A 21,593-nucleotide genomic window follows, 5' to 3' on the forward strand; every position below is an offset into this window, starting at 1 on the left:
TACTGCTGTAAAATGAATATGCAGTGCACTAAAGCGCAAATAGTTCATTTGAAAAGCCTATAAGCCGTGTCTCATTTGCGTTTGCTTTTCTCGGCCTCAGCCAATCGCACAGCTGGGCTCATATGACATCATAGGTTCTGTTGCGGGAAATGATCTAGTGGGTCGCATGGCCATTCCGTTTTTTCCTAATTATATAGATTATTTGAGCGAAGTGCGCGTTAAAAGTGGTGTCAGTATGATTCTATCGAGGCACTCTTTCGAATGAACCGAACTTGTGTTTTGTCCTTATGGCTCCTTTAGGTTCGTGCTTGTTTCATCCAAGAATATGTCTTTCCAACTAGTCCAGCTTGCAACCCTTCTGCAGAGAGATAGGCGAGGAGGGAACGAAGCCATGCGCGGTACCTGTGTCGCCACCTGGCGGTGTGCCTGGCATGGAGCAACGGCGCGATGGCTCGGAGAGATAAGCGAGGCGGGAACGAAGACATGGGCGTAACCTGTGTCACCACCTGGCGGAGGAAGGCGACGAGGGCGCCGCCGCAGCGATAAGCGCGCGCCACAAAGGAAGACCAGGAGGCCACGTGCGGCGCAGAACCGTGTGCGAAGAAGGACGAGCATCCAGCTGTGGTCACTCGTACAGCGGGGAGGCTTAAGCAACGCCGTGTAGTGGAAAAAGAAGATGAATAAGCAGTATATTTATTGCAAGCATGTCTGCATATCCCTGACAAACCACACCTCGACCATGCCGCGACAATGGGTCTAGCCAGGGCAGTGAATTGATTGACTGATTGGGGGGTTTAACGCGCCGACGCAACGCAGGCGATGAGGCTCGCCGTAGTGGAGGGCTCCGGATTAATTTTGACCACCTGGGGATCTTTAACGTGCGCCGAAATCTCGTACACACGGGCGTTTTTGCTTTTCGCCTCCATCAGAAAAGCGGCCGCCGCGGCCGGGAAACGAACCCGCGACCTCGTGCTCAGCAGCGCAACGCCTTAGCCACTGAGCCACCGCGGCGGGTCCAGGGCAGTGAAGCTGTCGCTATCAACTAGGATTAACCAAAGCTAAAACACAGCAATTTTTTTTGTGCAGGCATTTGTACATTTTGTCTGCTATTTGTTTCCCTGTTTCTTGTAATTCTTTTCTCCTTTCACCTTTTGTTGGCTCATTTCATGTGAAAATGCGTTCTTACCCCCTACTGTAATGCCCTCTTGGCGAAATATAGGTACGTGAATAAACAAAGAAATACAATAATGAGAAATATTTGCCGTTTTCCCCATCTCAGTGTTTTCCCCCTAATGAATGTTTGCATGCAGTCTGTTTCTGCAGAAAAACGACTTCAGGATGGCAGTAGGGATGGCGCCTTTCGCGGAATGTTTTATAATTAGCTCCTCCGACAGGTATTTCGGTGTACTCATGTTACATCAGTTAGCTTTGCCCGCCGCGTATATCCTTCGCGAACATTTTCCTCCGAGGGGACTCAAGACACGCTCAACCGTTCCTGTCTATTGATACCATTTCGGGCACACTTCTGTAAAAAACTCTAACAGCCTGTACTAGACTCAACAGCCTAGAAGTCTTCATAAAAATTTTCCCATTAGATATCGCATTCCGGTGCCCGGTTCATAGCTAACGTCATTTTTTGTGCTCTACTTATTGTTTCGCAAATACCTGAGATTTTTTTCCCTTCCTCAGAATTTTCAGCACTGCGCCTGCTTGCCCTTCATGTAAACAGAATGGCGGGAATATTCAGCACCCTAGTTGCCAATGAATGTGAACCGTTCCTCTATCCGGAAAGAGCATTGCGCTTTGTGCTTCTCCGACTTGAAATGATGCCCGTGTCTCCACGTCATCCTTACTTCTCTGAAGTGATGAATACAATGTCGCGATTTGTATCTTAACACGGTCATTCAGCTCATATTGAAAAGGTGACGCTAGAAAAACGTGCACATTCAAAGAAATATGGCTACAATAACAACTTTTCTCCTCCATCCAAAAATTGGTTCTGGTAAAAATCAGCGCCAGACAGCAGCCCCGTCTGACTCGGGATTAAAAGGGCTATGAAAACAAAAGATAAGTTTGCTCATGCAAAATACGGCATTGGTCCAGTAGCAACTGTATGACAACTTTCAAATCCAAATATTTCATTCAAGACTAGGTATAGAAAAGGGGACTCATGGCGGGTCATTTTGTCGCCGGCTCGTAATATCGCACATGGACTTGCTTGTGAGCTTCGCTTGCGGCCGCCGACTTAAGCAACGGTCAAGAAACACGATTATGTAATTATAGTGGTGTCATTAGTTCCGTTTAATCGTAGCTCTTGACGGCCAGTGTGCAGTAAGTGCACCGATAACTCTGTTTTTAGTGTACTCCTATTTGATTACTGGCTCGTCCTGCGGTGAGGAGTGGAAACCTTTCCAACGCTTCTGACATTTCTCCCCTTAGGAGCATCTTTTGGATAGGCAATTGAGAGAATGGAGTTAGCGAGGGCAAGTTCTTTCAAATTACTCAGCGTTGTTCTTTGCCCCCCCCTTTACGAGAAGCCACGTCTCCCGTTTGAATAAACAAAGCCTGTCTTAGCTCGCACGATCCCGGCGATTTTTCTCACAAGAACTTGCGTCCTTATGCCACGGGTAAGAAAAGGACGAGATTGAACCATCCTCAATGGGGTCGGTATTGAAAAACCAAAATGAACGACCGAAGGGCTGATTACAGGGAAAACTATTTAGCGACATATGTAAACAAACAGGGCCCTGTCCCAAAAGGGTAATTAAGAGGCCGCCTTTGTGTAGGCCCTGGTGTCGCGATTAGCGCCGCTTGGTGCGCCAGCATTCTTTGTTTCGCCTCCTCCGTCTTTTGCCTGCCCAAAGAGCTTCGGTTGTTTCTTTTCCCCTGGCCCTATAAAACTACAAAAACAAGACCATATGGGCTTTTTATTGATCCGCACGCTTCTTTAATCGGTTGGTGCGAAGAATAGATTGCCGGGGTTGCTCCTGGAACTTCCACAACAGCGTCTAGTTCTTGGCGCTATACCCGTCTTTGAAAAATGGTTAGACCAAAGGATCAGAGATTTGCTTCTTCCTCGCTTCGCGGACATTTATGCATTTATGGCCAACATAAAATGAAATAGAAACGGAATCTGGCATTCCACGCCCACCATCCTCGATAAGCCTGTGCGGCTTATTGTTTCATGATACTTCTTCACAGTGTTCTCTATTATTCTTCTGCTGAAGGTAGGGACGTTGCATACTGCAGCATCACTTCTCCGTTTGTCTAAATGCACAAAATAATGAAATTAGCTTCCATAAGCAACGCACATTCATGAACTCCTTCAGCGCAAACGGAAACAAAATAGGGTGTAAGACCAGCGATTGCGATTTACACCAGAATTCTTCGCGGAATACCTAAGATTGGTTTGGGATATGATACTCAAAATCCAAATTTGGATTTCACACGCCGGAGCTGAATATAGGTTATTTTGCGTACTGTAGTAGAGGGCTCTTTATTTATTCGTGCGAAATGCCAATATTAAAGGGCTTTCATATTTAGACACACAAGAATTTTCACTTTTCGCCTTCATCCGATAAACGGCCTAACGGCCGGGATTGAACCGCGCGGCAATAGTTGTTCCACGACCTTTTTTTAAAAGCTTCATAGGGCGGGTGACGCCACCGGTTTTTGTTGTGTATGTTTGTCTGAATTCAAATGGCATCATGAGTTTAAAGAGAGCACTATTTTTGTTCCCGGTTCTGCCCGGCTTATACCATGGAACTATCCAACTTTGGTTTTTCATAAAATCCAGAAGCGCCGATGCAGTGCCAAGAGTCGTGGGTAAAAGGACGATGAACTTGCGGGATAAAAGTACGAACCATTTATACCAACATCCATGTTGCACGGAGTATTCTGGAAGCGTGTGACATGGATTTTAGGAGGGTGGCGATGTTACAAATTGACTTTGAAAAGGCGTTTGATAAGGTGTCTCATTCCATTCTTTTCAAAATCTTGGAACGCGCAGGACTTGGAAAAGTTATACTTGACGGAGTTAAAATGGCCTACCGTAAGTGCACAACTAAGATTTTGGTCAACCGACGACTAACACAGAGTATAGATGGGTGTGCCTCAATACGACAAGGCTGAGCACTTTCCTCTCTTCTTTTCGCGCTTTACTTGGAACCTTTATGTAGAAGAATTAACAACAGTACCAGCATACAGGGTCACAGACAGACAGACAATGAACTTTATTGAATGTCCTGAGGAGCACTGCTGCCGTTCAGGGCGGCAGCGCTGCGGGCCGCTCCCACGTGGGGACGGGGAGGCCGAGCCTCACCGCCGCGTCGTGGGCCCTCTGGACGGCCCTTAGCTGGTGCATTAGATCAGGGCTCTCCAAGTCGGAGCGCCATTCTTCCTCGGTTATGCGTTGAGGGCCCCAAAGTGAGGGACACCGCCAGAGCATATGATCTAGATTGCTACGTTCGCCACAATCCGGGCAGTCCGGTTCAAAAGTGTCCGTGTAGCAGCTGAGAGTGGATAGACTAGGATAAGACCTGGTCTGCAACATTCTGAGTGTGGCTGCCTGCGGCCTGGAGAGTTTCTCGTGCGGAAGAGGAAACGTTCGCCTGCCCAGCTTATAGTGCTGAATAATCTCGTTGAACGTGAATAAAGTGTCTCTGAAGACCTCCCAACCAATCCCCGAGGAATCGCCTCCGTCCGACCCGGCGCGGTGTGTTATCTCGCGCGCGCGGGTGTGGGCGACCTCATTGAGATTAGTTAATGACAAGTGCGACCCTAGGTGAGCGGGAAACCAGATGATAGTGTGTGAGGAAATGACCTTATTTCTTAGGATGTGAGCTACCTCGGCCGAAACGGAACCTGACGCAAAGGCCCTAACGGCTGCGCGGGAATCGGTGTAAATTCGATGCCGGCTGTCGTCAAGTAAAGCAAGAGCCACCGCGGCCTGCTCGGCTCTAGCCGGGGTGGTGTTTCTGAAGGACGCAGAATTGAGAACTTTGCCACTGTGATCTACCATAACTGCCGAGAAGTTTGCCGAGCGTCCGTACTGCGCGGCGTCCACAAAGCACGCGGAGTGCGGGTCGTCACGAACTTGTTTTAGTAGGGCCTCGCCTCTGGCCCTTCGCCTGCCTGCATTGTGCTGAGGGTGCACGTTGCGGGGAAACGGGGAGATAGTTATAGCAGCTCTCTGCTCCTTAGTAAGGCCAACCTCGCGCTCCTCCTCTAGGGATGGAGAACAGCCCAGAACCGCCAGAATTTCCCTGCCAGCGGGTGAAGACGACAACCTGGCAGTCTGAGCCGTGTGCTGCGCTTCAATGATTTCCTCTAAAGAGTTGTGCACCCCGAGCTGCATGAGTCTTTCTGTGCTGGCATTCATCGGGATACCCAGCACGCGCTTGATGCTTTTACGAATTAGTAAATTGAGCTTAGCCTTTTCGTGATTCTGCCAGCAGTGCATGGCCGCCACGTACGTGATGTGGCTCATCAAGAATGCATGGAAGAGCCTCAAGAGATTGTCCTCCTTGATACCTCCTCGACTGTTCGAGACCCGAGTAATTAACCGTATCATGCTATCAGTCTTAGCGGTGATTTTGGCGATGGTGTGCCTGTTACAACCGTTCGACTCGATGAGCATACCGAGAACCCGGATAACCTCAACTCTGGGAATGGGATGTCCCTCACTCGTGCGGAGTGCAAGGTTCACCTCTGACAGTGGGACCCAGCCCTTGGGCTTAACCCCTCTCCGACTAGGTCTGTACAATAGGAGCTCCGACTTGCTCGAGGAGAGGCGAAGCCCCGTCCCAACGAGGAAAGCCTCTGTGCGATCTAGCGCTTCCTGAAGTGCTTCCTCTACCCTACCATCGCAGCCTCCGACGCACCATACGGTAATGTCGTCAGCGTAGAGTGTGTGGTTGATGCCCTTGACCTCCGACAGTCTCTGAGATAATTTACACATGGCAATGTTAAACAGGAGCGGGGATACCACCGACCCCTGTGGCGTCCCCCTCGTGCCCAGCTCGACAGGCTCTGAACTGAGGTCCCCAATCTTTAGCGTGGCCTTTCTATGTCTAAGAAACGAGCTGATAAACGCGTGAAAGTTCTGACCAAGACCCAACTCTGAGATGGAATCGAGTATGTGGGCGTGCGAGACGGTGTCGAAGGCTTTCTCTAGATCTAAGCCGAGGATGGCTCTAACGTCCCTTGTGTCCCTATCGATGATCTGATACTTGATCAGCTTCATGGCGTCCTGAGTCGAAAGGGACGGTCGAAAGCCGATCATGTTATACGGAAAGAGACCACGGTCTTCGATGTGCTTGGAGATGCGGTTGTTAATAAGATGTTCCGCCACTTTGCCTATGCACGATGTGAGCGAGATCGGTCTGAGATTAGTCATGTCTGGAGCGCGCCCCGGCTTCGGGATCAGGACGACCGACGCCAGCTTCCACGACTCCGGAACCGCGCCCCGTTCCCAGATGCGATTTATCTCGTCCGTAAGGAATGTGACCGACTCGTCATCCAAGTTTCGAAGAAGTCTGTTTGAAATTCCGTCCGGACCCGGAGCAGAACGTCCGTTGAGGGCCGCGAGGGCCTCCCTTACCTCGGGGACGGTAAAGGGCTCATCCAGAGCGGCCATTGGAGGGACTATAATCGTCCGAAGTCAGAGTAATGGCATACGCAGATGATGATTTTTTTTTTTTGCGTTAACAAACAAAGTCTTTCAAATGCCTTGGACATAACACAGGAGTTCTGTGATGTCACGGGCAGTTCAGTTAATTACAAGAAGTGTGTCGGCCTCTGGCATGGCGATTGGCTGCAATTTCCACGCATCTTAAAGGGTGTCACGTGGTCATCAAAACCAACGTCTTATCTAGGAGTACAGCTGCAGCATTACCGTGATAACAAGACTTACTGGTGTGAAAAGGCACAGGAAATACGAGAACGGACAGGGAACTGGGGGGGTCGTAATCTGTCCATCTTTGCTCGTGTCACAATCTGTAATGTTTTTCAAGTGGCCAAGATTTGGTATGTTATGCAGGCTTTATTGTTCCTGTTTGAATATTCAGAAGTGTCACCGCATTTTTGCCGTGTTCGTTTGGAATTCAACGTTCGAAAGAACTAGTCGTAGCAATCTTTTTAGAAAGCTCAAAGGGGGTGGGCTAGCTTTGCCCCATCTCTTTTTAAGACAGGTTGTGTCGCGTTTTTTCTTTTTGCGGGACCAGTCTAACCCTTTTTTGCGAACTTTTATGCAGTTTGCTTCGGGTGATACTTTGCCTGACTTTCTGGTTACTTCTGCTATTGTGGCTCGTTACAGCGTCAGTCGTTTTTTGAAGGAAGTGGTTTTTTCTTATCGGTTTCTCACGGCACGCTTCTCGCGTGATTTTCTTTCTTCCGTGACACGTAAAAAATTGATGGGGGATTTGATCGAATGTTTATTTCCCGAACTTTTGTATCGCTCTATTTACAATGCGGGCCCAGGTCAGGATGTCTTGCAGAGAGTTAAGAAAATGCCAGTGCCGGGGGGAATTAAGACTTTCTTCTTTAAGATACACACAGAAACTCTTCCGGTTATGACGTGGATGGCGGCCAAGGAGCTCTTCTTGCCGTGGGGTGCGGACTGTTCGCTCTGCAGGAAACGTATTCCTGGACTGCTGGGACGCAGTTTTTTTTTTTTTTTTTTTTTTGGGGGGGGGGGATGTCCTGCAGCGCACTTTAAAAAAAGAACTGCCTTTGACGCCCCATGGAATTCGATACCTCGCTATAGGTCCAGATGTTTTGCCCTACGACGTGTTCTTCCTCCTGGGCCTACATGCTATATGGAGGAGCCGTATGAATGTACGTAATGCAGATGTAAATGCTCGTTCTGTATGTTGTTATTTTGTAGAAAGCATATGTAAATTACGCGAGGTGTTCCACAGAGCAGGCTATGATGAAGAAATATTGTCTCTAATGGATGACTTGGCTGTCATGAAAGTACATTTCTTTTAACTGCTCGCTCAAAGCGATGCAGTCCCCCCTTTTTCTTTTCCTTCTTTCCTTTCTTGTTTTATCAGTCACAGCGGCTGGTATTGTTGTATATGTGCTGTTTTGTCCATTTCGGCAATAAAGAAAAAAAAAAGCCGTGGGTGTGCTGATGATTGCACTTAATGGCGGACATGAACTTACGGCGTCGAAAATGCTCCCGCTCGCGAATATTTGTTCACAGTGGTTCACTGCTGCATTTGCCCGCCTCTGTCCCCTCCCAATATCCATGTAGGGCACCCCGGAATTTCTTTTACATTTCTTGCTAGTGGCATCACAGTCATCCTACGAGCAAGCGCAAAATTAAGAAACACAGCCTGTATAGGTTTGCTCTTTGGTGCACTTGCAATCTACTCACACTAGTATCGCGTAAATTTGTTAATGTGTTAACAGACTGAGGTGTTGTAGCTCATAGCAATACCGGCCCACAACAGTATTTCGGCCGTTGTCGACAAAAACAGAAGCGTCGGTTTAATGCAAATCTAAATGGGAGGCTGACAATGTCGCTAGACATTGGGAACCTCGTTTCGAGCAATAGGGCAATAGGTTTGGTGCAATGGGGAATATACTGGACTGGGTTGAGGCCTTCCGAGCTATACATTATGGGCCTTTCTGAGCTGGTAGGTTCTTTTGAGACTTTTATCGATTCACGTTTTTTCGCTCGGTTCACGCGTCTGTTACCTCAGAGAACTCTATCTCAAGCTTCAGTGAGGCTGCAAGGCTGAGTAAAGTGATTACTAGTGCGACGCTTAACGCCAAACAAGGCACGTCAGCTGCAGGAATACGTGGGGCAGAATAGCTGGCAAACTTCTTTTGTTGTTTGCAAGGCTGCATATTCTTTGAACGATACGTGTATGGGGTTCCTGCTAGTGCGATCGGTTTGAATCGTATTAGCTTGCGGTAGGAAAGGCCATCGAGTTTTATTCGACCCCTCTACAGTTTACTCGGAGGCTCCTCCTTGATATAGATGTCACATATCTCGAATTTAAACTCCTCTTGCTGGGACCACATCGGCGCATACAGGCACACAGTCGAACGAAGGAGCACGGATTGCTTAATGGAAAATTTAATAGTCCGCCCACACCTTTTGACTTGACTAAGCCCTTTAACGCGACTTTAAAATAGTTCTCCGTGGAGTTTTCGCCCCAGCCCAAGCTTAAGGTGCGCGCGTGGACGACCGCAGGCTTTGTCGCCCTGGCGAGGCGAGGATCCCGGAGAGGAGGAGGAGCGTCTCCGCTGGCTGTCCCAGCTGCCGGCGGCCCGGCATCCCGAGGAGCAGAACCTGGAAGTGGCGCTGTGCTCGCAGCAGCTGCAGCTGCGCGCCTGCCGGCCCGTCCAGAGGGGTGAGCCGCTGCTCGCCTGGTTCTCTCGAGAGCTGGCTGACCTGCTCAGGCTGCCCACCACGCCGCCGGCTACTGCACGGAGCAACGCGCACGGTACGCCCGCCTTACCTTCGCCGCCCAGCTGTTCAGAGTACAGGTGCAGTGCCCCTATTCGCACTTTCAGGTGGCGAAAAGGCTTACCGGTGCCCGCTGTGCAGCGATTCCTTTGCGCATCCATACCCTGTGGTGTCGCACCTCATGTACCGCTGCCCCGCAAGGCATCATGCGAGCCCGTCTGAGGAGGCAGTGCCTCGGAGGGCCGAAGAGGCACCAGATGCCCCCGGAGAGGGCAAACCACGCACGCTGGCGACGCAACCGAAGAAGGTGAAAGGCTTCGACATCGCGTCACTCACAGACTGCTGCAGTACGGAGACGAAACTGCAGGCTTCCAGCACCAGAGAGATCAAGATCGCGCTAGAGAGGTGAGCCAAACTTACCGGCGCCCAACCGATCGCCCAGAGATGGCGAAGGGGCTACGTGGTGAAGTGGCCGGGGTCCGCGCAGGAACGCCCATTAAAGTATCACCAAGCTTGCTTTGGTGAAAGGGGCCAAAGTTTTTTTGCAAACGGAACCAGTCCTTCTGCTAAAGAACAGTAGCATTGGTAAGCTAACTGCCCCATCTTTCTCGTCATACCTTGATTGGCTTATGTTAACATGCATATTATTGTGAGTCAAGAAGTACGTTCCAATGAAAAAAAACGCATGGCAAACTGCTCCGTAGTTGCGTGCTGGCAATGTGGAACGGCCCGCTTAGCGCAACGCTGGCCTCGGTCTGGTCACGCTTCTCTGCGGTTGCCAAGCGGCTAACTTCTGCTATGCTTATAAGTGCAACTACAACGGGATCCAAATCTCCCCAGGTTACACATGAATGTCTGCTTGCGCTATTTCCACTTACTAGTAAAAGTCATTCTCTCCCACCACAAGTCATACTATACGTCTAGCCCGGAAATGCATCGCTCTAGGTTGCTGACGTGCTGGCAAAGAATTGACACATCAGAGTCTATTTCTGGAACAATTATCAGTAGAACATATTACTTTGACTTAACAATTAGTGCAGCAGATTGGACATATTTCGTCACTGGTGGTCTACTTGGAAGCCTACACTACTCTGTCCTCATATGTGGCGTTCACAAGCAGGCTACGCGCTACACAGGGGGTTTAGTGGAGGATGAATACCCGCCGCAGTGGCTCAGTGGCTAAGGCGTTGCGCTGCTGAGAGCGAGGTCGCGGGTTCGAATCCCGGCCGTGGCGGCCGCTGTTCTGATGGAGGCGAAAAGCAAGAACGCCCGTGTGTACGAGATTTCGGCGCACGTTAAAGATCCCCAGGTGGTCAAAATTAACCCGTAGCCCTACACTACGGCGCGTTCGGTTGCGTTGCGTCGGCGCGTTAAATCCTACAATCAGTCAGTGGTAGATGAATGAGCAATGCTTTACCGCCGCTAATTAATGCCCCCACGATATTTTAGGCAACTAGCCTAGGAGCAATTTGCGTTAATAAATAGCTGTAATAAAATCTATCCTTGCACGAGTTGGGGCGTTTGTTCTAGATCATGGGGTCTAACGCGCCAATGCTACACCTTTACGGGACGCGGGGTAGGGGAGGGACCCGGAATGATTTTTCTAGGCTTTCGACTTCCCACTCTTAGAAACATCCCGCGTAGTTTTTTTTTTTTTTTGTATACCAAAAAAAAAACCAACAAAATAATGAACCAAAAGCTTACGCATATATGCGTAAGCTTTTGGTTCATTATTTAACTAACTGGCTTTTTTTCTAAAATCTAATTTCCACAATTACCCCAGTTACGTCCAGTCAACTATAAATATACAGTAGCTTTATTGGTGTGCGTTTTTTTTTTCACTTTACCGATCATTAGTGCTTTGGTGGAAGTGAGACGATCTGGAATTGATGCCGGCGTTAGTTAATTTCGCCACTGTGGTACTAGCAGCATGTGTTACGGGGGGAAATTCGAAAGGGCCGCGGACGCTCAGAATGTGGGTACATGGCGATACATGGCGATCGAGAACTTGGGCTACAAAAATGCTTGCTCGCAAGTGATACCGCCGAAAGTGGCGGTGCCCTTAGGCACTGCGCAGCCTTTCATGTTTCTTGGTTGAAATTGCACTTCCAATTGACTAGAATTCCCGCCACTGACCCACAGGCTGGCAACGACGAGGTTAGAAGGGCCATCTTCGGCAACGCCGGAGTACGCGGTCTGCGTGCCCGACGACCTGTCCTTCAAGCGGCCTTCCAAGAAGAGAGCCAGGGCCGAGGACGACGCGGCCGCCACAGCGCCACCTTCAAGCGCCTTCAAAAAGGTCGACAAGACTGACAGGCAAGTGAAGCGAAAGGGCTTAGCAGTACAGGCAACGTTTTCACTTGAAAAAGCGCCCTGCGATTCGAGCCTGCGAATCGCCTTTATTGGCTGACGCTACTGCCTTAGTCTAGCCCATGGCACAACCTTTTTCTAACGTTTGAAGAGCCATCTTTTCGGGTTCTTTTGCCGTCTGAAGCTATTACGTGAACAGTAGTCGTGCACAGTTCTCCTGCTTTTTATGGAGATGAAAACATACTTCGATGGAGTCACGTCAACTGTCCGAAACTCACCCTTCCGCAAGCCTGAACGCTTTAGCATACTAAACTCCACATTGTACAGTGAAGTTGCCAGCACCCTCTTTACCAGGGTCACCGAGGATATCCATCATTCGCAAGAAAATTCACAAGGCCCAATGACAGTCTATTACGAACGTCCCAAAAAATCCAGTTCCTTAAAATGCAGTTCAGGGCCGAATTGCCTCACTAACGTGAGGTGTGACTCGAAAAGGTGCCAACTTGGCTAAGCACAGGTGACGGTCACGCAAAATTCTGGTTTCATAGGGCTGATTCACCTGACGGCCAGTTGCTGGGGTTGTTCTCAACGGTAATTCACGCTCTCCCCGCTACCACAATGCGTTCAGGGTGCCTGTCCGGACACCAGCGAAGGTTAATAGGGGCGACAAAGTTTTGTGACCGCAAGGTAAATTTGTTCCGATTTTAGCGTGTGTTCTAATGAAGTGTGTCCGAAATATGCTTGGAGCGCATTATGATGGCCGGTGCCATTATTAAGGATTATTAAGGATGCCTCACTAGTAGAAAAATCTTATTGGCTCCACATCGAATGGCTGGAACAACCAACGTCATGGGCGCCGTCATCTGAGTAAAGAAACCGTGCGCTTCCCGTGGCTCTGGAGCACGCGGTTTATGAAACTTGTGGGCATATCCTATGCTTAATCCTTGCCATTAAGGGATATAATAGAATAGAATAGCGCGCCGTCGTTATTCCCGTTGCCCACAACGCGTTCGAGAGCGAGCCACGCGTACGACTCTCGCCGCGCGTGTACGTTGTCAGTCCCTTCACATGGAAGCGATACCTTTCATAGTACTGGGGTTTATTACGCGGACAACCAGGATACAAACACTGCACTGCACTACGCACCTAGCCCCGGGGGCATACACCCGTCAGCGTGTGCCGAGCCCGTAGTCGGGCAGCAGTTAGCGTCCGCCGGCGTTGGCCGGCCGCAACACTCGCTGACATAGAGAAGTGGGCTCTCTGCGGCCGCTACACATTTCAAGCCACTGGACTCGACCGGAAGCATCGGCGCTCGTCCGCTGACCTTAGACGGCGCAAGCCGTCACAGCGCGGACGCGGGAGCAACCCACCGAGGAGTGGAATATGCCCGCGGAAACTCGCTGGACATCCCAGATAAACGCACTGACGCAAATCGAGGCATGCGCAAATCGACATGGTGGGTTCCGTGACCCTAGGAAGTGGGAAACAACGGCCAATGCAAGAAACGGCCAAAAGTGACCGAAAGGCATTTACGTACTCGCTGCGCGTCCCAAGGGCGGTCTCCCGGGGAGTCTCCTGCGCGCATCCCCCGTCGCCTCGTAGGGAGAGGAGGGAGGCGCGCGAGGATCGATCTCGCCCCACCAAGGAAGAGGACATCGCTAGCGCCTCCTCGCCCCGATTGGAGGGGCTTGGCCCCCACAAACTGCAACGTCGTCGCTTCACTTCCCTCTATTTATCCCCATTGCCTGCCACACCTAACACCATTAGGAACTCCGTACGGGGAAGCTACGAATCTGCCGTGTGTTAGCTGCACGGAACTTGCCCAACGCACACGCCACGTAGAGCGAAGAGGTCCTTCATACGTTTCGCCTGTGGAAACCGTAATAAAATCAAACCAAAGTTTATTTAAACATAAATGAATTAGGTTTAAGCGCCAAGCACAACTTCAGGAAAAGCGGGTTAGCTCACGGAGGTTAGCTCACGGGTGAGGTGCTGTTATTTTTCGAATCGATTATGGTAGTCAGCCTGTAAATCAACCGTAAGCGAAACAGCTGTTTTGTTACTCTTAAATTGTGTTTAATAGGTGCTCGTAGCCACATGTACAAGGAAATGATTTGGCTCGAATATTAATGGATACGCATTGCGCATTTTCTATGTTACGGGATCCCACCGCCGTTTATCGCATTAATGGGAATTGGTGTGATGGGAGAAACGCTCGCAAGGAAATCAAAAGAAAAAAACAAGCCAAAAAGGCGACGAACGTGGCACAGCCTCGTCAAAAACTGAGTCAGTCAACAGAGAAATTCTGGCTCGACTACCCTTCTCAGAAAAGGTAATCCAGAACTACGGAAAGTCCTTGCCGAAAAGACGAAGCCTGCACCTCCGGCTCAGCCACAGCTACACGCATCCGGGGCCCCACCCTTAAACGCACGCCCACGTCGCAGTTCAGTAGTAACCCTGGCCTCGTGCAATTTCTCGCAATTGCCCGATCGCACGCGCAGAAGGAACGTGGCGCCACGCAAGACGAGGTAATGGCAAAGTCAGCATCTTTCTACACGGACACGTAACACAACTAACGGTGTGATCAAGCACCTCACCAGCATTACTGAACGTCACCAGCACCTCCTGCTGCCGTAGCAGGCACCCGAATAAGAACCACGTCGCAAAATTCCTCCTCGGGCCAAAAAGCGTTGCACCTCTTTATTGCAATACAATGCACTATCAAGCTTTTCTAAAGCTTCACCGAAATTGGAAAATTCAAAAGAATTTAGTGATTTGATGGCGGAAGAATAAATTCAACGCGCTGTTTTTGCATCTCAGTAACCCCGAAGCATTTCCACGGTCAGTGGGTAGAACTTCACTACAGGCCTAAAACACCTACACATTCAGAAGGAGACACAACTGGTCACGGCTCCGATCCTCTAAGCTGCCTAAACGTCTATTCCGCGGGCCTCTGGAGTCCCATCTACACCAAGAAGGCCGTGGTGTCATATCCCTTGTCACATACCGCGCCTGGTAACGTTGTTGTTTTCAAACGCCCGAAGGCTGTTTATTGATAAGCACGTTCGCCGTGAGGCAAAAAGACAGTGGGCGCGCATTTCTGACACCAACAAATTTATACACGGACTAGCACAAATTATGAGGACGTATGCGGAAGCGGAAAGACGAGACAAATATCCTACCCCTGGTTAGCACAACGGGGAAAACAAATGTAAACCAGACAAGTGCACTTGCACAACACGTAGGACGCCTGCCCAGTTATTTCCACCACACGAACACTTACAACACAACACAATACAACACAAAATATACTGTAAAAAGAAGTCTGTACGCGGAAATAACAAGAGTACACTTTTGACGGCCCTCGGTTTTCTCTTCATAAGCTGAGGGCGGCGCTTATGTAAGCTTCAGGCACATACAACACTTGATAGACGCTGGTACAACACTTACATACAGACCCTCTTGAAACGATTCTACTCTTATATAATACCCGGTGCTTTCCAAGATCTTCGAGGGAGGAAAAAGAGCTGAAGGAGGAAAATGATGCATCCTCCTCGACCGTCTCGCCGCACCAACGAGCTGGCTTTCGAGAAAAGGATCAGTAGGAGACTGGTGTACTGTTTAGAGTCAGTGGCCTTCCCGAGAGCTTCTGGGCAGGCTTCCGTGCAGGGCAATTCGCGAACAAATTATGCTCTCAACATAAACGATTTCTTCGCTATTAGTTATTGCACGACGGTATATTTTTATCCCGAAAAGGCCTATGACACCGCTTGACGCTGCGGCATCCTCAGCGGTCCAGAATCTGTGGTTCATTAATAACATGTCAAACACGCTGGGAAGCATCCTATTCAAAAGAAAATTCTTGGTGAAAGTTGGTTCAGCAATTTCTACGGGAGCATTTTTAAGGAAATAGTGTACCTCAGTATTCTTTGTAGTGAATATGAACTGAGTTAGCAAGGCATTGCCACTATCAATTTGTTATTTAGTATACGTAGAGGACGTCCAAATGTCTTAAATTATGCAGCACGCCGATTTCCGATTGCCAAGGTCAGCTTGGTGTGAACAAGCTACCTAGGTGTGCGGATAATACTGGTTTTAAGCTTAATTCGGAAAACTGTAATTGCGCTGTATTTTCCAACAGTTGCGGCATCTGTCGGGGTCCCTACATCAGGCTCTCCGGTGCTGTAAAAATTGAGCACGAGTTTTTTTGGCGCTGTGCTTACCAAATTCCCACATTCATCCCACACACAAAACAGCCGGAGCATAAAGGTTTAAATACAATGATTATCCTGAAATACCTCTCGCCCCACTTATACGGTGCAGACAATTCGACGGTTTTTACGAGCCTTGTAGGGTCATGGTTGGACTACGGGACTGTTGTATATGGGTCAGCCACGAGAACAGCGTTAAAAAGGCTGGACCCACTGGGGGTTTCGCATTCCGTGTTGCTCTAGCACTAGCCAGTTCGAAATCTCGTGCGTCAGCGCAACAAATGGGGTTAAAACATCAGAGAAGGTACGTAGACTTGCTATATGATTTCCGATGTCATCAAGCACTAACCATTGTTTTAAGTTTGTCCTTAATGACATATTTTTCCCAGCCATTTTTAAACCGTTCATCAGTTTATATAGCCTTCACATTCACAGTGAGATAGGAAGCGTTTAATATCGCTGTTTTCTTTTTGGACACCTGCAGAGCAACTGTCGTTAATTTAATTTCACATGGCATCTCCGTCCCGTCTAGAAAAAGAAAGTGCCAAGAGAGAGACACAAGGAGATGTGGGCAGGAAGACTCTGCTTCAAGTGACGGAAGGGGAAGTAGAAGTGTATGGCGAGATTGGTGTGCCCCTTTTTGAGGAGGCGGTACAGGCCGTGTGGGATCAAGAAAGCAGACGCAGGGCTCTTAACTGCTCAGGCTAGACCGATTTCTATATAGTAGTGTGCACTAAGTGTCAGTGTGCCAATGTAGTAGGGTTGGCGTGTGAATAGGAGTGTTGAATGTTGTGTAGCACCTTATCTGGCACTGTGTCAAATTCAAATTGCCAAGGAGTGGGATTTTATGGCGTTTCTTGTTTCTCCAGGGAACATACTAGTGCGTAGAATATTACAGCGGTGCCTCAAAAAGTGCAACCAGCGCAACTCTGCAACTCTGATGCGCGCACGGACAAAACTTCGCTAAATGTAAAACTACGACTGTAAATAGCAGAATTTTCACGGCAGTTTTCTCACTGCAACTCGTATTGTCCAAAATCATGTTCCCTAACCCATCGTCTACGCAGATTGCGAGGGCGTTGTGCCAGCATTATCTTGCAAAAAGCCTTTTTTTAAACGTCGTTACATCACGTATGCTCAGCAGGTCCAACTGACCATTTGCTCAGTTTCTGATCACTATGGTGTCGCCGAAACGAGGTGGCGGTTGAAAGAGCGGCCGCCGCTCCTGCACTCTGAACCGCAGCCAACATAATAACACTTCCCTACACTGACATAAGGCCACACATAAAAAAAAAACTTTACAAATAATGACAAGAATAAAGTCATCATGCAGACAACAAGCTGTATATAATAAAACCACGCTTGGGACGATGCACAAATCACGCGCAAAAGAATATCTCGGAAGTTGCCTTAGCTAGGTAACGCATGGGCCAGACATCGGCAACACATTCATACCTTCTCGGAGGAACTCCAAGAGCCCCACGTAGCAGGCAGGTGCGGCGAGAGTCTATCCGTACCTGCGAGCCTAAAAATGTCATTTTCGGCGAGAACAATTCGACTCGTATTATCTCCTTTTAATTAAGTGGTGACCGAACTTGAGCTTTCCCCGCTTTTGCGCAGGTCTGCCCCAGGGCTGTCACCGGTAGCCGGAGGTTTCCCTTTCGCCTTCCCGTACGGCCTTCCACCATCCAGTCCCCTTTGCACACAGTTCCCGCTGCTGCCTGTTTTCGGGCCCCTCCTGGACCCCCAGATGGAGGAGGACTTCGACAAGAGCCCCTCGCCGGCCAACAGTCACTCAGCCGCGGCAGCTGCGCGTCGCTTCCTACCCGCCGCCGCAGCGGCAGCGGCAGCCGCTCAGTACCCGGCCGCCGCAGCCGTCCTGCCGTACCTGCCACCGTCGCTGGCGGCGCTCTCCTTGCCGTCTCAGAACTGGTGCGCCAAGTGCCAGACGAGCTTCCGAATGACCAGCGACCTGGTATACCACATGCGGTCGCACCACAAGCGCGAGCCCGACCCGGCCAAGAAGCGGCGGGAGGACAAGTTGCGCTGCCACATCTGCCACGAGAGCTTTCGCGAGCGACACCACCTCACCCGACACATGACATCGCATCAGTGACGTGCCGCTGTGCACGTGCCAGCGGGGATTTGGCTCGTCGCTGGATCCCCATAGGACTCCAGAGTGCGCTTCCAAGCTATAACGTGGCATCACGATTCTTCGGACTCTTCGAGAGCGGTTATCTGAACGGGGAGCTCATGTGTTAGTGGCCAAGCTCCCCGTCAGCCCTCGACGACAGGCTCAACACTTGCGCTGTCGAGACCTTCAGCCTTGGAACTGCGTCCTCGGAACACTCGCCAATGTGCGATGGCAGCGTGTGCGCACACTGGTCGCGCAGACCGCCTGTGGTGATCCGTTCCTAAATATCGTCGATTCCGCCGTTCCAACGGGAACATTGGACGTGGTTCCAGTGGCCTGGAAGAAACTTTGCCGTAGATATTTGCCCAAATATTGGCACATCTAGTCCGTTGAGCGTTGTTTTCGTGTCCGTGCTTAAAAAAGAGCTTTTGGCTGCCTTTATTTGTCCTTGACGTCATTAGAACTTGACATGAGTGGCACACAAAGCTTGTGTTTTTGTATGCCGTCAATGGTTTGTATCCAGGAGGCCACTACACTTAACTGCTGAAGAAAACTGATAACTGTTGGCTTTGATATCGCCTTGACAGTGTGCCAAGTTTCTGGGCCCAATAGTTTTGGAATCGGTTAAGAGAATACATTTATGCGAGTTTAGTAGGAAATGGTGAGCGCATGCGAAACTCTAGTATATAGTTCTCTAACTTATGAAGCAAGTCTTAAATATGTACGCAGAAATATTGTTTTGCGGCGTGAAAAAATCGTTATAGATCGTGATTGCTAGCAAACAACCTTGGCTTCAAGACACGGCAACGGGATTTTCTTACCTGCGCTTAATTAAAATTATTTCAAGCTTACTTTTCTCAGGCATTTTGTAAGGGATTTCGATGCACATATCAAAAGGATGCAGAGGATACTATATGCGTCTTAAGATGTACGACGCGATAGCGTTACTTTGTCTTCGGGTGAGCGTTTTGTAACGCAGCTGCTGCATTCATAATTCATGCTCTGCAAGCACTCAAAATCAACTGAGGGAGCGAAACTAGCCGCCAAGGTTTTTAAACGCCGCGCACAGGAAAGACAGAGGCCAGGATGGAGCGTGTAGAGATGTGTTGGTCAGTTAACAAAGAAGGCGGCAGTGTCAGTGTTTCAGTGTTTAGTCTACAGCATGGTAGCGGCGCTGAGCGTTTGGTTTTAGAGTTTGAGCTCCCAAGCACCCGCTCCTGTGGTGTAGCGGCGCCATCGTCCCTCGATGTAACCGAGCGAACGAAGAGGACACCAAAGGTAGACGAGATTGGGCGACCAGGAGCAGAGTAGGGAAGTATGGTGAAAGTGTGATAAAGAGGGCGGTATGCCGTGGCCGCGCAAGACATGAATGCAAAAACAGCGCCTTGGCGTCTAGTAGCGCCAGAGAGAGGGGACGCAAAATCAGGCATACAAGAAAGCAAGCGTGTTCTTCTTTCAACTTCCCAATAAGCACAGAAGCCCAACACGTGGTGCATGCTGCACGTACATTGGTCGTTCGTCGTCCTCTTCGTTCTGCGGCTCACGCGAACCACGGGATAATTGCGCGGGAGGTTCAAACACGATTTACAACAACATGCTCGGCGGCGGTGACGCGCTGCGACATAACACGATAGTAGCGCGCGCCGGCGTGCGTTCGCTGATCGCGCGAGAACTTCCTGAGAAGCGGCAGCTATGCGACATGACCGGAAAGACTGCACTTCGCTCTGCGCTCAATTTTCGCATTATGGAGTATCCGTAATCAACAGACAATTTTTCGCCGACGCTTCACTGCATAGTGCCATTCATCATTTGCGAAATAAAATTTGTGGCGACAACTGGGGCACGAGAAATTCGAAAACTAATTGGCAAATTGGCGTACTGGCATGCTACCCACTGCGTTTAATCTCTAACTAGAACACACCTTAGTTCGTTCCTTATCCTGAAGGAGGCACTGGTTTTTCAGTGCCTGGCGCTAATTTCTTTGCCTTTTCTGGTGTTATCGCCGGCGTCGGTTGTGGTGAGGCGTTTCTGCGTACGCCCAGTGCCCACGAAAGATCGAGCCCGGAGACGCTCTTGCGTTAATAATAAAGTCAATAAGGCAGTCATCTTGTATGTTTCTCGCTATGCACTGGTATTACATGTCGGCCTAAAAGCCGCTGCCTCATTCCACGTACGTCTTGTAGTTTTACAAATTCCTATTATTTTTTTGCCTGAAAATATCACACATTGCAGTTTACTGTAGGCTAATATTTATATTTGCATTTAAAAGTTTTGAGCACCGGAAACTTGACCAACACCTTTAGAGTTCGGGCATCCAACAACCATGAATTACCAGGGCTCTGAGAACACAGGTGGTTGTAGCAGCAGCAGCAGCAGCAGCAGCAGCAGCAGCAGCAGCTGTAACCCGAAATTACTGTAACAATTTGGTATCAATTTGATGTGCTTAGTTTTAATGCATAGTCTGACAGTGACCACCTCCTTAAGGCGAAACTGGGCCACTGTTTCCCGTTTGGGTGGGTCCCCGCAGAGTTGAGAGCTAAAGAGGCACAGACACTAACGGGTATTAACAAATAACAAAGTTTATTAAAACGTTTGAGCGGTGCCGCCGGCGCACATCAGCGGATCAGGTAGACGGCTCGTTGTGGGCCGTGGAGGCCGGATCCCTCACTTTGGGGCCGAGACGCACGGGAAGCGCACGTACGCAGCTGGGCCGGTAGCTGGAACTCTCTAGCTGGGGAACTACGGTGGGCCGTGGAGGTTACCCCGGAGTGCTGCTGATCCGGAAGTTATAGAGGAAGCGGTGATCCCCTCGTCATGATCTTGGGCCGGATCGTAGGTGCGCGGTTGACTCCTCAAGTCCGGCAGTGCCCGACGTCGATGAGCGGACAGGGCGACCTGGAGCTTGTTTGCGCGCCTTAGCCGTCAATAGCTGCATTTGGGCCAGACACTGAGACATTGTTAGAACCAGCGCGTCCACATTGCCTTTTCCGCAGCCGCGTTCATCATGCTTGTCAAAGTCGTCTCCTTGAAGGGCGTCTGTTTCGAAGTGACACCTGCATAGCTACCGGTGCGTTCTTTGACAACAGCTACAGCTTCCATGCGTGAGCACCGGTGCTTTTCAGTAATTTCTACAGTGCTTTCTTCTTGCGCACGTGCCACGCAGCTTAGGAAGTCTGCCGGGTGAGCCTCCCCATACAGACAACACTCAACACCTCGAGAGCACTCTGCGTCCGCGTGCTCTTCCCCACACGTACACGGAATCGATCCGCTGATCTGCAGCCTCGCTGACTGTGTCCGCAGTGCCAGCACTTGCGCCATTACAACGGTGGAGGTTTGATGGGTTCAACCAAGAACACAAGCGGCCACACTTCGATCTCTGAAGGGCATGGCATGAGCGTCCCGCAGAGGTGAGGATTACAGATTCAGTGGGAACACTGGTCGCATTCACTAACCGATTTCAACGGTAGACTTAAATGGCACCAGCCATCGAAAATTGTTAGAGCACATCCCGAGGAGT

General features: G+C 49.8%; 1 protein-coding gene across 1 annotated transcript in view; it reads left to right on the plus strand.

Moving 5' to 3' along the window:
• LOC144165856 (uncharacterized) overlaps positions 1–20,221 on the plus strand; it is a 158,077-nt gene extending 137,856 nt beyond the window's left edge. Inside the window, exons 4-7 of the mRNA XM_077695619.1 lie at positions 9,206–9,458; positions 9,529–9,826; positions 11,564–11,737; positions 17,563–20,221. Coding sequence (XP_077551745.1) covers positions 9,206–9,458; positions 9,529–9,826; positions 11,564–11,737; positions 17,563–18,058 — 1,221 coding nt within the window. The 3' untranslated portion in view covers positions 18,059–20,221. The remainder of the gene's footprint in view (positions 1–9,205; positions 9,459–9,528; positions 9,827–11,563; positions 11,738–17,562) is intronic.
• The last annotated feature ends 1,372 nt before the right edge of the window (positions 20,222–21,593 follow it).

The sequence above is a fragment of the Haemaphysalis longicornis genome, unplaced genomic scaffold, assembly GCF_048455015.1.
Source record: "Haemaphysalis longicornis isolate Haplotype H1 unplaced genomic scaffold, Haemaphysalis longicornis Haplotype H1 scaffold_1, whole genome shotgun sequence".
Taxonomy (NCBI): Eukaryota; Metazoa; Arthropoda; class Arachnida; order Ixodida; family Ixodidae; genus Haemaphysalis; species Haemaphysalis longicornis.